Source organism: Nannospalax galili, unplaced genomic scaffold (genome assembly GCF_000622305.1).
Source record: "Nannospalax galili isolate Female #2095 unplaced genomic scaffold, S.galili_v1.0 scaffold305, whole genome shotgun sequence".
Taxonomy (NCBI): domain Eukaryota; kingdom Metazoa; phylum Chordata; class Mammalia; order Rodentia; family Spalacidae; genus Nannospalax; species Nannospalax galili.
The window spans coordinates 1,270,298-1,293,096 of NW_008356258.1; the positions used below are offsets into that span (position 1 = coordinate 1,270,298).

The 22,799-nt window shown below is 36.7% G+C and overlaps 1 protein-coding gene across 11 annotated transcripts in view; it reads right to left on the reverse strand.

Annotated features, from left to right (window-relative positions):
• Lrba (LPS responsive beige-like anchor protein) overlaps positions 1-22,799 on the reverse strand; it is a 674,454-nt gene that overhangs the window by 560,505 nt on the left and 91,150 nt on the right. For all 11 annotated transcript variants that reach the window (XM_029556710.1, XM_029556708.1, XM_029556707.1 and 8 more), the window contains 9 exons: positions 21,967-22,198; positions 20,301-20,401; positions 14,070-14,165; positions 9,091-9,212; positions 8,877-9,003; positions 7,826-7,945; positions 6,588-6,734; positions 3,078-3,275; positions 2,760-2,893 (listed from right to left, as the gene is read on the reverse strand). In XM_029556710.1, the coding sequence (XP_029412570.1) occupies positions 2,760-2,893; positions 3,078-3,275; positions 6,588-6,734; positions 7,826-7,945; positions 8,877-9,003; positions 9,091-9,212; positions 14,070-14,165; positions 20,301-20,401; positions 21,967-22,198 (1,277 nt within the window). The remainder of the gene's footprint in view (positions 1-2,759; positions 2,894-3,077; positions 3,276-6,587; positions 6,735-7,825; positions 7,946-8,876; positions 9,004-9,090; positions 9,213-14,069; positions 14,166-20,300; positions 20,402-21,966; positions 22,199-22,799) is intronic.

Below are 22,799 nucleotides of genomic sequence, written 5' to 3' on the forward strand. Positions count from 1 at the left end.
AGAGTACGTACCTGGCACATGTGAGGCTCTCTCTACGCTCAATCACTTCTACTAAAGCTATCTCCAAAATTATTTCAGAACAAAGTATATAATGCAGAATTAAGAGTCACTGGAATACTTATTTTATATAATTTATCAAAACATTAGTAACCTAGAAACAGTATGACAAACATGCACTACAAAGAAAAAATGAACAATGTCTAAAAATGATTAGACATGCCTAATAAAAGTATATTAGGATCTTAAAGAGTAGATGTGTCTTAAACTAATCAAGTATATTCAATTCTTATGACTTAGGGACCAAAGGGGAAAAAAAGAAGGGTAAACAAACTCTGATTTAAACCCTTAAAACCTGCTGGGGTTCCAGACTGGCCAAGTGCAAACGAGTACAGGGTATATGAAGGGAAGATAAAAAAGCTAACTTGGCTAGGCGTGGTGGCTAATGCCTTTAATCGCAGCACTCTGTGAGATGGAGACCAGCTTGATCTGGGTAGCAAATTTCAGGCCTACTGGGGCTACAGGGACAGCCTGTCTCAAGAAGACCAAACAACAACAATAACAAAAAGTTAAACTGGACACAAACTTGAAGTCTTGGAACACTAATTTAAGAAGTTTATTCTGGAGATGGAGAGATGGCTCAGCAATTAAGACCAAATGCTGCCCCTGCAGAGAGCCCAGGTTCAATTCCCACCCACATAGCAACTCACATGCATCTATAATTCCAGTTCCAGGGGATCTGAAGCTTTCTTCTGGCCTCTGTGGCACCAGGCACTCACACTGTGCACTTAAATACATGCAGGCAAAACATTCATACACATAAAATAAAAATAAATAGTAATGTACCTACCTATATGTAAGCAATACACTCATACACATGAAAATGATAGAAATATTTGTAATAAAAATAAATATTAATTTGAAAAAGTGTGTTCCTGAGGCTGGAGAGATGGCTCAATGGTTAAGAGCATTGGCTGCTCTTGCAGTAGACCCAGGTTTGATTCCCAGCACCTACATGGCAGCTAACAGCTATCCATAACTCTAGTTCCAGGGCATCTAACTCCCTCATCTATCCTCCGCAGGCGTTACACGACACAGGTGCACTTATACACATGCAGGCAATACATTCATACACATAAAATTAAAATAATAAATAACAAAAAAAAGTGCCAATCATAATTATCCAGTCTTGAAGAGTTTCTTGTTGTTGTTGTTGTTGTTGCTGTTGTTGTTGTTGTTTTCTTGGTCTTTTTGAGACAGGGTCTCCCTGTAGCCCCAGCTGACCTGGACCTTACTATGTAGACCAGGCTGGCCTTGAACTCATAGAGGCATCCACCTGCCTCTGCCTCACGAGTGCTGGGATCAAGGGTGTGCGCCACCACACCCGGCTTTTGAAGACTTTTTAAAGTGAACAAGGGCTGGAAATCATTCTCCACTACCCACAATATTTAGAGACACTCAAAAGGGAAAGAAATACGATCAGCTATTCTGGCCTTTTCAATGGCTCTTAAGAGTCTCAAACACAGCAAGGTTGGAAGGCACCCCTCCTCCATAGCAGAGCTGTGGCTACTATCCCAATGAAAGTACTGAAAAGATGAGGGAAAGGAAAGAAAAAAGAACTGATTCTTACTAAAGCAGGCACAACAGTATTGTATAACCTACTGCTGTGTCAAGGGTGATTCAATATTTTAAAGTACAGTTAGCACACCAAGTACAGTAGTGCATGTCTGTCATCCCAGCTACTCAACAGGCTACAGTAGCAGGAGGTTCCTAAGTTTGAGGCCATGTTGGACAACACAGCAAGCCCCCATCACAAAAATAACCATTTAACTAAGAGAGCTGGCAAATGCTAAATTTGATACTGATATCTGTTTAGAAAAAAAGAATTTTAGTTTCTTAAAAATAATCTGTAGAAAAACATTTCATCATCAATTAGCCACACTGGTAGTACCATCAAGTTGCACAGAAACAGAGAATTTCAAAAAATAATGGAAAGTTTGTTAAACTTCTCAAATAAATGAAACATAATTATTATCCTATATATACTTTCAGTGGCATATACAGCCATGAAAATTTCATTCATTTTTACTATTGTCTCATGTTTTTATAATCCTAGAATTCATATGCCTTTGCCTTTCTTAAGATTCAATCCTACAGTGCAGGAAATAAAATATGCCTATACATCTAATTTTTTAAACAGACTAAATCCCCTCATATAACACCATTAAAATTTTAATTTTCAATTATACACATGGAACATTAACTAATTAAATTATTAAAACCTAAATTACCATAACAAATCCCTGCCAAATAAGAACGTAAAATATTTTTTAAATTAGACGAGACAAAACACATACAGTTTTGATAAATCCAGTATAATCATGTTAACTTTATTCTACAACATTTTCTGATTTAGAGTTTCCATTTTTTACGCCAATAAACCAGAATTATATGAACACTAATTGAGAACTGTAGTACTGTTTACACAAATTTCTTTAAAATATTTTTACTCTACAATAACATGAAAGGCAAAGAAAATACTATGAAGCCTGACAATGAAAAAGTAACTTGCACATAAAACTAAAACAAAGGCAACCAAGGGTACATACCTGTAATCCTGGCTCTGAGGAGACTGAGGCAGGAATATCATGAGCTTGAAGTCATTCTGGCTACATAGTGAGTTACAGGCCATGGAGGGGAATAATAGCAAGACCCTCTCTCAAAAACAGCAACCAAAAAAAAATAAAATTAACAACACTCACCAGATAGTCAAGTCAACGTCGTCAGATAAATATTGCTTATAATCCAACTGTGCAAAAAGGGGGAACAAAACTTGTACTCCTCCAATTGAATGCATAGCACTTTGAATGGAATGTGTTAAGACTGCCTTCACGTCCTTGGAAAACAGAAAAGACAGGAAAGTATCATGGTTTCTTTTCTAAGATAAGTAAAACTACAACATAACAGAAAACATAGGAACTCTAAAATGTGGCATATTAAGTGTTTAATAAAAGCTAACAAACATCAATAACTCATTAAAATTTCCACTCGATATATTATTAAAAGATTTGAGTTGGTACCTGGAGCATGAGTGCATGTGGTGAATGAACAAAAATTGAAGGATTGTCCTTGGGAGATGACTCAAGGCACAGCTGGGCATCTGTAGCCCGTGGGTTGTATGTGAATGCAATGGCACTAGAGAGTTTGCCATCATACAATAAAAGTTTATGATGCTCAGCAAGGAAAAGGTCGCTTTCTGCTTTGAATTTAAATGTGCCCTGTGAGAAGAAAGAAAGAAAAACAGTTAAGGTGACATACATACCACACAAAAATGATAGCAAATACAAAAATTTTTAAAAACATACCTCTGATAATCTAACAGTATCAAATAAGAGGATCCCTCCATATACTGTTAGCTGTTACCTCCACGAGTTTCCCTCTTGATACCACTTTTGTGCTTTAATTTGTTTTCATTTTCATTTGTCTCAGGATATTTTCTAATTACCTTTATTATATCTGTTTTGACTCACTGTTTAAGGGTATGCTGTTTAATTTCCACATACTTGTAGATTTTCCAGATTTCCTAGTGTTATTCTAGTATAGTCATAAAAATATATTCAATGATTTCAATCTTCTTAAATTTGTCAACACTTTTTATAGCCCAGCAGGTGGTCTGACCTGAAGAATATTTCACGCACATTCAAGAAGAATGTGTATTATACTGCTGTAGCAGAATGTTCTGTACCAGCCTGTTAGACCCACTTGATCTATGTGGCTGTCCAAGTCCTCTATTTCTTATTGATTCAAGTTACACTTACCATATTCAAGTAGAGCACTGAAGTCTCCTACTGTTATTGTATTGCTATCTATTTCTTCCTTCAATTGTATCAAAATTTAGTTTACATATTCATACACCACATAACAATGTTTTGATCAGTGACAGACTGCATATAAAACGACAAGTTCATAGCTGGGCATGCTGGTGCACCCCTTTAGTCCCAGCAGAGGCAGGCTAATCTTTGTGAGTTCAAGGTCAGCCTGGTCTACAAAGTGAGTTCCAGGATAAAAACAAATAAACAGCCAAGTTCATAAGATCATAAAGCCCAGTGACATTATAACTGTTTTACTTTGTGTAAGTATACTGTAAGAGTTCTGGAGAATAGCTGCATAAACACTATGAATGTAATTAAATTTTGAGTGCATTCTAACAAAATTAATTTTTTTTAATTAAAAAAACCTCTTTCAGTAACAAAAAAATAATAATTTAAAACAGGCAAAGGATGTGAATAGGCCTTTCCCAAAACTGATACATATATAAATAGCTTATAAGCACATGAAAAGATGTTCAAGATTACTAATCATCAGAGAATTGCCAATCAAAACTATGAGGGGGACTAGGGAGATGCCTCAGTGTGCATGAGTGCTTACTAAGCAAGCATGAGAACGTGAGTTTGGATCCCCAGAACCAAGATAAAAAGCTGGGTGTGGTTGCATTACAGTTGTAACACCAGCACTATGGAGAAGCAGAGATAAAAGGATTGATCACTGGTGCTTGCTGACCAACAGTATAGCTCCAGGTTCAGTGACAAGATATTAAGGCAGAAAGATATAACGCAGGACATGAGAGGTCCTCCTTTGGCCTCTACGCATGTGTGCATAAAACACACACACACACATACACACACACACCAAAAAAAAACCAAGATACTACTTGATACCCACTAGGAGTATAGGAGGCTATAGTCTGATAATAACACATACAGGAGAGGACATGGAGAAATCAGAATGCTCATAGGCTACTATGGTAACAAAAATAGCAGTTATTTTAAAAAATAATCTGGAAGTTCCTCAAATGTATGACCCAGCAATTCTACTCTAGAAATTAGGGACATGAGGTAAAAACATGCATCCACAAAAGCATGTGGAACATGAATGTTCATTTTAGCATTTCTCATAATACCTAAAAGTGAAGCCATCCAATGTCCTTTAACTGATAAACAAAACTCAGTAGAGACACAAAGGAAACACCACCATGTAGGAAGCCCTCGTTAACGCCCCAGTACAAACAAAAGTATAAATCATACATCTGAGGAAAGAATTATTTACACAATATATATGGAAATCTCAAAACCCACTAAAAAGACAAACTTCACAAAACTTGGTATGATGACACACAAATGGCCAATAAGCAATGACTGCGTCTCTGGTCAGTGAAGAATACAATTACAGCCACAAGGAGGTCAGGTGTGGTGGCACACACCTACAGGCCCAGAACCTGGGAGGTGGAGACAGGAGGATAAGGAGCCCAAGCCCAGCCTCAACTATGTACCAAGTTCAAGACTGGCTTGGAATACATGGAACGCTGTCTTAAACGGACAGGAAGGGATGGAAGGAACACTATAAAAGTTCTTCCAAAAATTGTTTTTAAACTACTACATGATCCAACAATCCCATTCCTGAGTATATATCCAAAAAAATGAAATCAGTAAGTATGTCAAAGAGACATTTATACTTCCATATTTAAAACAGTACTATTCATGATAGCCATGAAACAGAAACAACTATGTGCTCATTAACAGATAAAATGGGTAAAGAACATGTGATTAATATATATAATGAAATATTATTTGGCCATTAACTGAATCATATTTTGTCACTTTCTGTAAGATGGACAGACCTGGAGAACACATATTAAGTAAAATAACCCAGGCACAGACAGATAGTTGCTGCCTGATCTCCCTCATACTTGAGCTCTAAAGATGTTAATCTCTCACAAATTGAAAGTAGAATGACGGTTACCAGAGGCTGGGGTGGTGGTGGAGAAAGGATGGGTGATGGGTGCTAAATTACAGGGAGCCAAGAGAAAGAAGCTGTGGTGCATTTTGCACAGCAAGATAACTATAAATAAGAACAGTACATATTTCAAAGAGCAAGAAAGAATTAGGAACATTTTATCATAAGAATGGCAAATGTTGGGGCTGGAGTGATAGCTCAGAAGTTAAGAACACTGGTTGTTCTTGCAGAAGACCCGAGTTTGAATCCCAGCACCCACATGGCACCTAACAACTGTCCATAACTCCAGTCCCAGGGATCCAACAGCCTCTTCTGACCTCCACGGGCATTGCACGGTAGGGGTGCACTTACCTACATGCAGGCAATACACGCATACACATAAAAGTAAAAATAATAAAATTTTAAGAAAAGTATCGCAAATGTTTGAGAAGATAGATATACACTTCCTGATTTAAACATTACACACAATATATGTATTTAAATATCATAAGGTACCCCATAAATATGCACAATTTTATGTCAACTTTTAAAAAAGTGCCATCATCAAAAGAATTAAGAGCATGAAATAAAATTGAAACTTGAGCCAGCACTTTTCACAGAGCCCGACACAGGTCAAGTATATCACATTTCTCTCAAAACGTGAAGTGCGCTTTAACCCCTCTGATGTCCCCATGGTTCTCCCAACTCCCCTGGCATACATTATAATTACTCAAGGTAAATCTCTCCATGTACAACCAACTGTCAAATCAAGCCCAAAGAGCATTCAACCATAAAGCAGTGGACAGTAAGTGAGGTACCTTGTATCCCAGGCCCAGCTGATAAATGGCAAAAATCTGAGCCGCGTTAAGAGCATCACTAAAAAGGTAAACAGCAGTCATCTGACCACAGAATACTCTATTTGCATCTGCTGTTTCTGATGAGCCCAGGAAACATTTGTCAAAGGTCTGTACAAGAAAACAGGAGTTTCGTTTAAAAACAATTATATCCTCCCAGAGTAATAACCCTACATGCTTTCTAAAATACCTCTAAATAGTAACATAGCTCACTTAGGATATCATATCATTTAGTCCCACCCCCTAATAACATTCTTTTATAGAAATAGAGTGGAGATTTAGAAAAATTTCTTGAAAAAAGAATTAACATGTTTTCTAAGTGATAATAAATTCAACTTACTGAAAATGAGGTGGTAAAAAAATTTTTTAAAAAGGAGTTAGAGAAGTCATTACAGTACTGAGCTGAGCAGCCAAACATCTAAATACAAGAGAAGATTCTGGCTCCAAGAGGAAAATAGTGAGTTTGATTTGGGACTTATTGAATCAGCCTTCTCTCTGAACCCTTTTTTGTAGTACAAAGACGTGGCTAACAGAGACAGACTAACAGAGTTTACCTTATTTAATCATCACAGCTTTCTGGGATACATTGTGTTTCACACCTATTTTCAGGTGGAAAGTAAGATCATACAGTCACTAAGGGACAGAATTGGATCTTGAAAACTAAGTGTGTTTGATATGACACCCTAAGCTCTTAAGGCTAACACTATTCAACATGTCCACATGTGTAATAAAGGATAGAAAGTGTGTAAATGGTGGGTGGGTGGGTGGTAGAGTTTGAAGCCACTTTCCTTGGAGTACTTTTTAAGTTTTCTATAAAACGAATGTTATTAGGGGAAAAGTAACTTTTTAATTTCATTTTAACCTTTGAGTCCTAAGAACATAGTAAAAAAAATAGTTATCAACAGCTGCTATGGACTACATGCAAAGTTTATGGTCATGTATCATCTAACCCATTTATGAAATAATCATCCTTATCTCTATCAATTTACAATAAAACCTAAATAATACCTTATGTGACAAATCAACAAGTTCTAGTCTATCAACAAATGAACATATTGGCCAAATTATAACTATAAACTACAAATTATAACTACAGTATCACATTCCCAAAATTTACACTCAAGTATTTAAACATTTTCTTGTCTGTAAATTTCACCCCTTTAAGTAATAGTTTTTCGTGTCAACATTTCAAAACTACTTACGTCACTGGTGTTGACAAACCATGTTATCTCTCCATAGGAAGCAAGCTCACCATTCACGTAGCATCGAAGCTCACTATTCTTCCATCGGTTATAGATGTGCACTATAGTTACCATGTACCACTGAATAAGCAAAAAGTATAATGAGTCTCCCAATAACACGACCACACTGATAATAAGTAAAAAGTGATAGATTTTTTTTTAAATTAGAGTACTTTTATTAAATCTAGCATTCACCTTTCAACAATATTTATTCAGGGAAGCTCTCAGCAAATGAGAATTTGATCAATAATTTTTCAAACTTTTTATTTTTATTTTTTGGTCTTTATGAGACAGTGTCTCCCTGTAGTCCCAGCTGTCCTGGAACTCACTATGTAGACCAGGCTGGCCTTGAACTCACAGAGATCCACATGCCTACCAAGTGTGCCACCATGCCTGGCTTAATTTTTCAAACTTTTTATTATGAAAATTTTCAAAAGCACTGCCAAAAAGTTAAACATTTAGTGAAAATACCTTCTTTAAAATTTTAATATTTTCCCATATTTACTTCATGTATCTGCCTACCTGCATATCTACACATTTTATTGATGATTTGTTTACTAATCTTTAACTTTTTTTGTTCTTTTGGTTTCTTGCTTTTTGTTTTTTGAGACAGGGTTTCCCTGTAGCCCTGGCTGGCCTGGAACTCACTATATAGACCAGGCTGGCCTTGATCTCACAGAGATACACCTGCTTCTGCCTCCTGAGTACTGAGATTCAAGGTGTGCCCCACCACACCCTGCTTAACTTCTAACTTTTAAGATACAAAGGAAAACAGTACTAAAATAATCACTACTGGTATTTTCTTCTGGTATTTCTCTTAATATCTACAAATAATGAGTCAGTCATTTATGATTCAAATCACAGAAGTTAACAATTATCCAGTAGTTTATACTATCTCTTTTAAAGAGTTCAAACTAAGTTGTAAAATAGGAAATCACATGACTATGATACAAAGCACTCTGAAGGCTGGCAAAGCTCCTTAATATAACTACAACTCGGTTAGATCACATACCTTTTGTGGCTTGAAATCATATTTCACACAATGCTGAAAGCCTTTTCCTTTTGACTTTATTGATGTTATAATCAAACAGCCTCCAACAAAATGAGCAGAATAGCCAAGGCCTTTGCTGGTTCTGAAACTAAGAAGAGTAAGTTTTCCTTTTACCTCTAAATATTCTCATTTTCGAAGTAAGCTATAAACACTAATCAATTCCAGAAATACATACCAATACAAATATGGTTTATCCTTATCTACATTAATATTATTTACAGGATCCATTCTAAGCCAGGTATGAAATGTAAAACCATTCTGGTATGGCCATTTGGCTATAGGAGGTAATGCAATAGCCTAAAGGAAAGAAACAGAGTTACTCACTTGCATGAAAAACTTTATTATTGAAATCATAAAAACGAGACTTTACAATGCTATATATGTTTCTACTATGTCATATTCCATTAGATCATAATTCAAATATCTAAAAGCAGAGTTTATTTGGAGTTTAGCACCTGTTGAATTTTCCCAAATACAAAGCAATGAGTATTAATTATTTAGTATAACCTGCTGAACACACAAAATTGTGTCTACTTACAACAGATGTATCCAAAGGGAGTTTCATTACAAGAAATAGTGAGAGAGAACGGAAAGAAGGTAAAGAAAAAGCTCAGGGGAGTACGTAAGGACAGATTTCACTATGTAGCTTGTCTGGAACTCCCTATGTAAACCAGAGCCAGGCTCACCTGCCTCTGCCTCCCTAGTGCTGGGATTAAAGGCAAGTGCCACCACAACTGGCCAAAATTTATTTATTTTATAAGTCACAAATGTAAAACTAAACAGGATTATTTGATACATTTTTCCAAGGGCTATTCATAAGTCATTTTATAAATGGCATTACCACTTAATTTAACCTTTTATTAAAAAACGATCATATATGATAGAAGGGATCCTAAATAGTCACACAGTCTTTAAAAGTAAGAACAAAGTTGGAAAACACACTACCAAATTCAAAATCTAGAAAAGCTACAGTGAGGAACACTGTGTACTGTCGTCATAAGGTCTTTGTAACCTGGAGTTAGACAATTTCTTCATTATTAGACCACCAAAAACACAAGTGATAAAGAAAATATATGTATGTGTGTATATATATATACACACTATATATATACACATATATGTATGTATATATAAATTAGACTTCACTAAAACGTAAAACTAAGGGCCAGATAGGTGGCTCAGCAGTTAAGAACACATACTGATCTTGCAGAGAACCTGGGTTCAGTTCTCAGCACATACATGGCAGTCACCAACCCAGAACTTGATACTCTCTTCTGGCCTCCATGGGCACTGCATACATGTGGTGTACTTACATATATGTAGGAAAAACACTCATACACATAAAATAAAAATAATAAATCTTTTTTAATGAATTTTTTAAAATATAAAACTAAGCTTTGAAATGACCCAATTAAAAACTTGAAAAGGGGGCTAGAGAGATGGCTCAGGGGTTAAGAGCACTGGCTGCTCTTACAGAAGACTTGGGTTAGGTTCCCAGCATCCACATAGTGGCTAACAACCATCCATAACTCCAGTTCCAGAGGATCTGATGCCCTATTCTGGTCTCCACGGGCATTGCATGACATGGGTAAACTTACACATGCAGGCATAACAATCATACACAGAATATAAAAAAAAATTAATTAAAAAAAAAAACTTTTAGCCAGGCATGGTGGCGTGCACCTTTAATCCCAGCACTCAGGAGGCAGAGGCAGGTGGAGCTCTGTGAGTTCAAGGCCAGCCTGGTCTACATAGTGAGTTCCAGGACAGCTGGGACTACAGGGAGACCCTGTCTCAAAAAGACCGGAAAAAAAAAAAAAAAAACTTTTAAAGACATGAGGTAAGTATGGGAGGAAGTATATGTAAACTGAATATTGATAAAGAACTTATATCCAAACATATAGAGAACTCTTATAATTCAGTAATAAAGAGACAAATACAAGGCCAGACATGGTGGCACATGCCTTTAATCCCAGCACTCAGTAGGCAGAGGCAGGTGGATCTCTATGAATTTGAGGCTAGCCTAATCTACTCAATGATGGTTCTAGGCTGGAAGGAGGAAGGAATGAGGGAGGAAGGGAGGGAGGGAGGAAGTAAAATCCAAATGCAATTATAAAGTGGGCAAAAAAATCAAAATATATACAACTAATACACTAAAGGCCAATAAAGACATGGAAAGATGCTCAGCATCATTAGTCATTAGAGAGATATAAACCAAAATCACAATGGTCAGGATAGAGGTGTAGCTCAGTGATGGTACAGCACTTTACCAGAAATACAAAGCCCTCATCAGTTGGATCCCCAGAACTGAAAAAAATACCCTATAATAACTATAATAATAAAATTTTAAAAACCAGATATTACTATCAACAAGGATAGAAACCGTAACCTTCAGATATTGCTGAGACTGAAGTGATACAGCCACTTTGGAAAGCACTCTGGGAATTCCTCAAAGTGTTCACCAAAAAAAAAAAAAAAAAAACACAAAACCCAGAATTCCACTTCTAGGTTTATGCCTAATAAAAATAAAAATTTACGGAGGGCTGGAAAGATGGCTCATTAAGATCACTGACTGTTCTTGCAGAGGACCTGGTTTCAAATCCTAGCACCCACATGGCAGCTAACAGCTGTCCATAACTCCAGTTCCAGGGGATCTGACACCCTCTTCTGACCTCCTCGGGCATTGCATGACACGGGTGCACTTATACACATGCAAGCAATACATTCATACACATAAAATAGAAAAGAATAAAAATATTTTGAAGATATGTAAATTCTACCTTAATAAAAAAAATACTATACACAACATTTTACTGTTTTTATATATACCTAATATAAGCATTTATGGACATATATACACATATGTGCTTTGATATATATTACATATATCATAAAATATGAAAAAAATCAGGGGCATATCTATATAATAACAATTTTAAGACTAGAGGTAGCTGTTTTTACATGAAAGTTATCTTGGTGAAACTATTACATTTTTGGTGTATGCATATATTTTCTTTCACCTAATATGAAATAGATGTGAAAGCATTATAAAAATAATCTGTCCATGAATATTTTAAATTCTCTTTAAAGTCAGACTTGAAGAAAATAAGGAGACACTGGGTTATTATTTAAACACCCTCTGGAAGTACCAAAATCACTTCCCTACTCTCAAGATAAACGCAAATAGAATGGGCAGATTTCAACCTCTGAGAACTGTAAATAAGAAAATCTTATTTCCATGCACTAAAAAAAATGGTTACTCTCATAAGAACACTTTTGGATGTCAGAGACAAACTGACAATGCGAGACAAAGCTCAATGCGAGAGACAAAAGTCATTTGGGAAAGCTTCACATGCAAAATGCTTTTTTTTTTTTTCATTTTATGTGTATGTGTGTATTCCCTGCATGTAGGTAAGTGCACCCATGTCATGCAGTGCCCGCAGAGGACAGAAGAGGCTGTCAGATCCCCTGGAACTGGAGTTAGGACGGTTGTTAGCTGCCATGTGGGTACTGGGATTCAAACCCGGGTCTTCTGAAAGAGCAACCAGTGTTTATAACCGTTGAGCCATCTCTCCAGCCCTGCAAGATGCTTCTTAAGGAAACCTGAAAAGGGAAAAGCAATGAAAGTTTTCAAAGAAAGTTGTGTGCTTATATTTAATATCCAAATCTCTCAAATGAGCTGGGTGAGGAAAAAGATGCCTATAAATTCTGCCACAAAGGAGACTAAGGCAGAAGGATGGCCAATTTCAAGGCTAGCCTGGGCAACATCAGACAGAAGCAAAACAAAATAAGAAAACCCCCTCAAAAAATACATCACAAATGTGTTTTGTTTTGTTTTGTTTTGTTTTGTTTTTTTGTTGAGACAGGGCCTCGGGCAGCCCAGAATGGCCTCAAATTCATTATGTGACCAAGGATGACCTGGAACTCCTGACCTTCCTCCTGCCACCTCCAGTGTGCTGAGATTATAGGCATAAACACTACAAATTTATTTTGGGGGAGATACTGCCTAGCTACATAGAACATAACAAGCAAACAAGATTTTATGATTACCAAAACAATAAATGAAAGAAAGATTAGCCTAGAAAAAGAACAGACTGAAGTAGCTTCTAAAAAATGTGATTACAGACTAATGTTACGATATTTTTAAAAGCTTTCATAAATAACATACACAATATATACGTACTTTGAAATATTATAGGTAATACAACCATACATAGTGGTCTAATTTATGAAATAATTAATAAGCATGATAAAAGAGCTAGAGATGTAGCTTAGTGGTAGAGTGCTTGCCTACCATGTTCCAGATCATAGGTTCAGTCACCAGTACTATAAAAAACACAGTTGTGGCCAGGTGTGGTGGCAGACACCTGTAAACCAAGCACTCAAGAGACCCAGGCAGGAGTTTGATGCTAGTCTGGGCTACAATGAGAGCTTGATGTTAATTAGCCTCAACCTACACAGCATGACCATATTTCAAAAAATTTATATAGGAGTGATGGCTCAGTGGTTAAGAACACCAACTGTTCTTGCAGAAGACCCAAGTTCGTATCCCAGTACCCACATGGCAGCTAACACATCGGTAACTCCAGTTCCAGGGGATTCGACAGTTTCTTCTGTCCTCCGTGGGCATTGCATAACATGGGTGCACTTACCTACACGCAGGCATAACACTCATACACATAAAATAGAAATAATAAAAAAATATTTTTTAAAAAGAATTCTTTTACAAAGCAGGTAAATTTGCCTAAGTTTCAAAGAGTCACTCTCATTTTATATACCAGGTGCAAAAGAAGTAAGGGTAAGTATATTTAAGGCTAGAAAAAGTTGCTCAGAAAAACAGAAAGTCAAAGTGTTACATGCAAACAGCTATTTAAGGTTAAGAATAAATTCAGACCAGCACAGCTACATACAAAAGAAAGGCTGTTATTCAACTGCTGAACCAAGCTTAGAGCAGGCTGCTTTCTCAACTGCTTTAAACATATATTTCTTCACCTCTAAACAGCTGGGGGAAAGTAGCATGCACATGTATTCTAGGCAGTAAGTTGGTGATGCATCTACGTAAAACAGAACCTGCCAGACTATTTGCAGGGCTGCACTTTCAGGAAGCAATGGAAAGCAGAGGTCTGAGGTACTGCCTCATGAATATTTACTTACTGCAGCACTCTTTCCTGGGAAGTTAAAAAAGGCATCAGGACCATACTTCTGAGGCATATGCTTTAACACAGACAGCAATTTCCCAGCATGTGGAGGCTAGGAAACAATGAACAACTTATTAATTACACTCTACTCATGAAACAAAAATACATGTTTTAATACGTCATTCTTTAAGACACACAAAAATAACTAAATAATATAAGCTAAAAGGCATATACAAGAATATACAAGCATTTTCAAGTATCATAAAGAAATAGGGAGTTGCTATTTTTACACTACTACAGGACATATTAGTTGTTCGGTAAATATGAACTAATGTTAAATGTCAAACACTTCATCAAAAAATGCTTTTTAAATATTATAAACCACATCAACTCACCACCCATCCGACTATAAAATATTCTTTAACAAATACTTAAATAATTCTTACTTGTATTCCAATGCTAAAGGTACTTTAAATACACTGTAATATTTTAACTCCATAACCAACCCATGGGGTGCTCCCATTGTTCTGCCAATTTTACAGAGTGAGACCATGAGGCAGAGGAGCATGCTGTGGTAACACAGTTACTGACAGGGTCAGGATCAGAACTCCATCTAACTCCAAAGGCCAGGGTTCTAACCATAATACTTTCACCTGTTACTCTATATTCTCATATTCTCATTCTCTCCTTCCCCTACCCTCCCACCCCATGTAGCTTCCCACTGCCTTTAATAGAGATCAACTTTAAACACAGTCTAGAAAATGTATCTCCAACTTTGATTTATTTATATTTATTTATTTATTTATTTATTTATTTATTTATTTATTTATTTATTTATTTAATGAAACAGGGTCTCCCTGTAGCCCCAGCTGACCTAGAACTCTCTATGTAGACTAGACCGGTCTTGATCTCAGAGATCTGCCTGCCTCTCCCTCTGGAGTGGTAGAAATAAAGGTGTGTACCACCATGCCCAGCCCCAACTTCATTTTGACCTTCATGCATCCTCGATCCTATCCACAATGCCTTCTCATAGAATTACTTTCACAGCATGGCCTGAGTACAAGCTATTCCTTCTGCTTAAAATGTGTCACTAGGCCTATTCCACTCTCCTGTAAACCAAGGAAATCCTGCAAATCCTTCAGAGCTCATCTTAATGTCCACTTCCTCGGGGCAGTCTTTCCTGAACTCAGAGAAAGTGTTAAACTTCCCTACCATGGTTCATTCTATAATCTGCCTCAAATGCACAATATGTATAAAGGTTATATTATATCTATATTTTAATTTTTCTTTGGCCCACAAATCTTTATTATATAAAACAATCAAAAAGTAAAATGAAAATCTTATTTATTATATTTATAAGGAAAAGTAAAAAACAATCAGATCCACATTATCATTTTAATCAGTTTACAAGGAAATACGGTAAAATAGAGGACATCCACTCAAAACAGGGTCAAACTCTATCTGAAATCATTGGTTTTATTCACTTATTTTGTTCACTGTTCTAACTTACTGCTACTATGAAGAAATTTAGTAATCTTTTATCTAACTCTTAAATGGAAAGCTTCATTCTTAATAAAGAAATTTCCAATCAACTACACTGCCTAATTATAGAAATATGGTACACCTAACAAGTAACTACAATCACATTGATTGCCTCAGTATAGTCCAATGTGAAATAAAGTTACCAAAAACAACTCTGCAGGAGCAAATATTTAGAACTGTATAGCATTTCCACCTATAAAAGCCATTCCTCCAAATTCCCTTTCCTATAAATGAATCAGTAAGGACACAGTAAGATACTTCCTCCCACACTGGTGTGAGAGAGTACATTAGAAAACCTTCAAGAAAAAAGTAATTGTTGTATTTCAAGAATCTTTAAAAATATTCATGTTCATTGATATATTCATTCCACATGTAAAAATAAGAAATTCAAGTATAGACTTAGAGAGATTTTTTTCACTCTACTACTATCAAAGCCAAAGGCAGAAACAGCCTCAATATCTGATAATAGAGTTAAATAAATGGAATGAAATGTTTCAGCCCTTTTGTTTATTACTACATTGCTATTTTGTCTCTATCTTCCAAACCTATTCTGATTGCCCTCTTTGCCATAAGCAGCTATAATACCACATTTAATCTTTTTATTCTGTTTTTATGGGAGGCTGGAAAGATGGCTCAGCAGTTAAGAGCACTGGCTGCTCTTGCAGAGGACAAGGGTTTGGTTCCCAGTACCCACATGGCAGCTAACAACCAGCCATAACTCCATTTCCAGGGGATCCAACACCCTCTTCTGACCTCCACAGGCATTGCACAGCACGAGTGCACTTATACACATGCAGGCAATATACTCATACATTAAAAATTAATAAGCAAAATGTTTTTTTTTTTTAAAAAGGTTTTGTGAGCCAGAAAGACAGCTCAGCAGATAACAGTGCCTGCTGCTAAGCCTGACAACCTGAGTTTCATTCCTGATACTCACAAGGTGGAAGAAGAGAACCAACTCCTACAAACTGTTCTCTGACCTACACAAGCACATGGTAACATGCATGCCATACACACACATGAACAATACAAAGTTAATTACATAAATGTAAAAGTTTTGTTTGCTCTTAGCATTCAAATGACTTGTCAGATAGAGCACTCATTTATTACTTTCCTCCTATGTTTTTTGCATATATTCCTAATCTCTATGCAGTGGTTCTAACTGCTATATAATTTCTATTCTGGATAACAAAGAGTGAGGAGTGAATATGATCTAAGACATACATGCATGAAATTATTAAAGATAAATTTTAAATATGTTCAAAAATAATCTATTCTGTGTATCCAATGTATTTTACGTGTCTATTCTCATGGCAAACACCTATGCTGACAATTCACTGTTCTCAAAATTAGAGTCCCGGAGGAGATGACAGGAGTGGGGGGGGGGATAGATAAGATCAAAATACATTGTATACATTTACAAAATTTTCAAATAAATTAAAATAATTTTTAAATATTATTTTAAAAAATAATGCTTAGGTGGGCACCCTCATATCGATTTCCTTTTGGAACAATTTCTCAGTACTTAGAAGAGAATTATTCATTCAATGGATACAAATATATTTTATGTGACTAAATAGCACTACATTCTTCACTTCAACTCCACTAATGTTCAATCCAACCAAATATACATAAGGTTTAAAACAGCCCTAGTTATCTAATTAGACTTGTCATCATCCAACTTTAAATCCATGATACTATAGATAAAAGGGTGACATATCAATATTGTTTTAATATAAATATCTCCAGTAACTAGTATTTATGGCACTTTCATGTCTATAAATAAATATCTGTTCATAACCTTTGCTAGTTTCTTTTAAGTAATTTTCTATATTTCAAAAATACAGTATGAACTACATAGTGTAAAAAAATTTAAATATAAACCAAATCCAAATCAAACAAGTACACTGCCTCTCCTTAACATAACATATATAAGACCTAACTTAAAAATGTACCACAAACAAGTATAAAAACTACAAAAAAATGTATGCAATAAAAATATTTTTCAGACATGGAGTAAGAGGTAGGTTAAGACTGTGCTCTCAGGGTTGAAAAGATGGCTTAGCCATTAAAACTCCTGCTGCTCTACAGGAGAAACTGAGTTCAGTGCCCAGAACCCATGTCAGGCAGTTACAACCATGAGTAATGACAACTCCAGAGGATCTGAAGCCCTCTTCTGACTTCCAAGGGCCCCCACATTCACATGCCTTACACATATACAGACATACATACATACACATAGATACAAATTTTTTTTTTTAAGAAACCTGTGATCTCTCAGAAACTAAGACTAACAAAAGGAATTTTCTGGAGTCAACTTCCTTATCAATACACAAAGAGGAGATCAAATAGAACCTGAATGTATCACTGAGTAGCAGAGAGAAAAACTTGAGTAGCCGGTCTAATGCATACTGAGGTTAAAGACTTGAGTGATAGAGATGAAGAAACTGTACAGAGAAAATGCTCCAAAAATCTGCCTCAGTAACAAAGTGGCTAAAATAGACCTTAACAGCATGAGACCAAGATACAGACAACAGTAAGTCAAAGGAATCTCTGACCTAGTAGAGAGCTACAAATAATTTCTTGCCCCACATTTGAGACTGAGTTTTATGGAGGGACCTTACTGGAGCCAGGCTTCAATAATAAGACCAAAAAAAGCAGCTCTCTCCCCATTAAAATACTTTTGGGGTTGGAGTGATGGCTCAGTGGTTAAGAGCATTGGCTGCTCTTATAGACGACCTGGGTTCAGTTCCCAACATCCACATGATGTCTACATTGTCTGTACATTGAATGTCACATTGTCTGTAACTCCAATTCCAGGTGATCCAATACCCTCTTCTGGTTTCTTCAGGCACTGCACACAGGTAATACACTTCTATACATATATACATATGGGCAAATCACTCATACACATAAAAAATTAAAATATATACTTTTAATTTAGTAAGATTAGTTTACCACTGGGGCAGGAGAGATGGCTCTAACAGCCCTTGCTGCTCTTCCAGAGAACCTGGGTTCAATTCCCAGTTCCCACATGGCAGCTAACAACTGTCCTTAACTCTGGTTCCAAGAGATCCAACACCTTCTTCTGGCCTCTGCAGGCACCAGGCACACACATGATACACATACATTTATACAAGCAAAATACTAATAACACATAAAAATAAAATAAATAAATTAACTCTAAAAATATATTTTTTAAAAAACATTAGTGCCAGGTGTGGTGGCACACACCTTTAATCCCAGCACTCCAGAGGCATAGGCAGACAGATCTCTGTGAGATGGAGGCCAGTCTGGTCTACATAGTAAGTTCCAGGCCAGATGAGGCTACAGGAAGACCCTGTCTCACAAAAGTAAATAAAATTACATTAAAAAATCTTTTTTAATCTTTTTGAGACAGGGTCTCCCTGTAGCCCCAGCTGTCCTAGAACTCACTATGTAGAACAGGCTGGCCTCGAACTCACAAAGATCCACCTGCCTCTGCCTCCCAAGTGCTGGGATTAAAGGTGTGTGCCACCACGCCGGGCTCTTACATTTAAATTTTAAAAGAGACTAATTTACCTGAAGTTTAGGGTCTTAGACAAGAAATAAAAGAAGAAAGTAATATTTCCAAACTATTTTTTTAAGTATTTCCAAATCTAGTAAAAATTGCAAAGTCACAAAGGGGAAAAAAACACTAACAGTGATAAAACAGGATAAACCACACCCAGGACCATACTCAAATTCAGTGAAAATCAATAATAAAAATATGAAAAGCCAGGGCTAGAGAGACGGCTCAGTGGTTAAGAGCATCTACTGCTCTTCCAGAGGAACCTCGTTCAGTTCCCAGTACCTACATGGTGGCTAAAATCGTCCTTAACTCCAGTTCCTGGTGAACCAATGCCCTCCTCTGGCTTCCATGCACTGACATGCATTGCATGCATATGGTACACTTACACACATTCAGGCAAAACACTTGTAAACATAAAATAAAAATAAATAAATAAAAAAACTTAAAAATTTTGATAAGCAGCCACAGAGCTGGAATTTAAAACATAAAAGGTAAAGAATCTAAATTTTAACATGATGAATTGCACAAATATAGATTAAACCTATTAGAACAAAATTATAGGCCAACTGGCTGAACTATAGTAAAATGACCTCTAAAAAGTCATTAAGTCTAGATAAACAGAGAAAGCATTTACTGGTATTCCTATAAGAAACAACTAAGTAAATTGCAAAAATAAAAGCTTTTGATAAATTACCTAGGATTCAAAGTAAGTTTACCACGACCTACTACAAAATACCACCTACTGCAAAGTACCACCAAATTGCATCTAAAGAGGATGTCTAAATAGTCACAAAGATTCTGGTCATTGAATATGTTATTCAAATTTAAGGGCTATTACTATTCAAATCCACAGAAGAAAAGGTAAGTGCTACTTCCTAACATGTTTGCAACTCCAAGAAACTTTGGATAGTTTAAAAACAGTAATTGAAACAAGGGTCAAATCAGTAGCCCACCTAGGACGCCTATAACAACAGTAGCCATGCAGAGCAAAATGTTATTTTGATTGAGCTCTTTCCCTCAATTTGACATTTACTCCATGCAGAAGAGTATCAGTCACTTTATAAGCTACTACTATGCTTGGGAGGGGTTACTTTCAAATATGCCAGTATTTAGGGTTTGGGATGTTTTCTTTTGTTTACATTTGTGTTTTTTTACCCATTGTCCTTTATCTCCTTGAAGTTTACTGAAGAAAAGCTTTAGTTCCCGAACTGTCAAATTATAACTGGCCAGCACTCCCAGCATATCAACCAGAAGATCTGAGAAAAAACAAACAATGCAAGAGGTAAGCTATTCAGATTTCTAGAAATAGAGTTAAAATATACATGCACACTTAAGAATTTGGATACCACCAGGCGTGGTGGTACATGCCTTTAGTCCTAGCAGATCTCCATGAGTTCAAGGCCAGCCTGGTCTACATAGCTAGTTCCAGGCCAGCTGGGACTACAGGAAGACCCTGTCACAAAAACAAAAAAAGAGTTTGGCTACCAAAGGCATAGATACATGCTATAGGACTGGAGAGAAGCCTCAGGGATTAAGAGCACATATTACTCTTGCAGAATTCAGTTGTCCCCATGACAGGTGGCTCACAATTGCCTATAAATCCAGCTCCAGGGGATCTCACACCACTGGACTCCTCATATACCTGCATTCACATGTACACAGCCACACACATACACATAATTAAAAGTAATAAATAATAAAAATTAATCCTTTTTAAAAAAAAATAGGCACATGTTATGTAATCAAGTATTTGTTAAAATAAATGTTACTAAATGAAATCTTTAAAAACATGATATTTAAGAATCAAACTATTTCCTCATATACATCTCTTTGGGTTTTTGGGGGGGAGGGGAGATCTTTTTGAGACAGGGTCTTCCTGTAGGCCTGGAATTACCTATATAGACCAGGCTGGCCTTGAACTCACAAAGATCTGCCTGCCTCTGCCTCCCAAATGCTGGGATTAAAGATGTGCACCACCACGCCCAACACTCATATACATTTCTATTTTTAAAAAAAGTTGGTGGGTCCTTGAACAGGACTCCTATATTAAAATCCACCCACCCAGGACTCAGGGACCATTGCCAAAGAGGAGTTGGAAAGATTGTAAGAGCCAGGGAGGAGGTCCATGACCATATGCAAATAGAGTCCTACAGGCTCCTCAAATGAACCTACAGCAATGGTGTCAGTGTGTACAAGACCCATGCAAACTCAAGCAGACAAAACTCCAGGACAAAACTGTGGAAATGGGCAGCAGGCCCCAAGCTTAGTTGAAGAATTATTGGCAGCTGATTACTGCTGAGTGAGGAAGAGCTGATCTTCTTAAAGGGAGGGATTTTAGATGGGCTGACTAGAACCCAGTGGATGAACTTGCACTGAGGGATATCTGGGAACATTAACTTGACACAAGAGGCCTTAATACAAATGAAAAGACCCATATGAATTCTGGAGGGTGGAGAATGGGGATACAGGAGGGTACTAATGGGGAAGGGGGTATAAAGATAATTAAGATTAAGATGAGGGGGCTGGAGAGATGGCTTAGTGTTTAAGAGCACTAGCTGCTCTTGCAGAGGACCTGGATTCGATTCCCAGTACCCACATAGCAGTTAACAACTGTCCGTAACTCCAGTCCCACGGGATCCGACAGCCTCTTCTGACCTCTGTGGGCATTGAACGACACGGGTGCACTTACCTACATGCAGGCAATACACGCATACACATAAAATAATAATAATAAATAATTTTTTTAATTTTTTAAAGTTGGGGATAGAGACATGGCTCAGCAGATAAAATAAAAATAATAAACTTTTTTTTAAAGTCATACCTGCAATCATACTGTCAACTTTTTCAATTTTCCCAAGTACTTTTTCCACAAGGCCCACTTCGGTAGAGACTTGAAGGTTTCGTATGCTCTTCTTCAGAATGGCCGTAAACATGCTCCAGACTTCTGCTTGGCAAGTAATGTCACACTTCTCCAGCAGCTCCACCATGCAGATGATGCTCTCGCCTTCTTGGATAATGAAGTTCATCTCCAAATCAAACTGTCCTCCTACCAGCTTCCAAGAGAAAAACAACAAAACATATCTAAGGCATCCACACTGCTTCCAATGTCACTGTTGCTTGTTCCTAAACTGTAAATTAGCAATGACTATCCACTCAGATTCTCCCCTACCTTCCAACGGCAAAAGGTTGAATTTTTTTGAAGCTCTAAAAAAAAACATTTTCAACAAAACAAATAGAGTGGATAGCATAGGTAAGCCACTAATGACTGAAATAATGGGAAAATGTTTTATAAACTCAAAAGGTGAAAGTTTTTCTAATTAACCTGTTTGGGTCAGGCCTGGTGGTACACACCTATAATAATCCCAGCACTTGAGAAAGAGGTAGAAAGATAAAGCGTTCACAGTCATCCATGGCTACATAGTGAGTTCAAGGAGAGCCTAAGCTTCAAGAGACCTTGTCTCCAAATAAAGAAAAGAAAGATTTTATTTACACTTCTGAACTTATTACTAATAAAAGTAACTAATATTAATTAAAATTCTAAGCAGGGTCTATAGACCTAGAGCAGGGTCTATAGGCATAGAGTACTCAGCTAGCATAAGACCCAGAGTTTACTCATCAGCAATTTAAAGGGGGAAAAGATTTAAGTTGCATAAA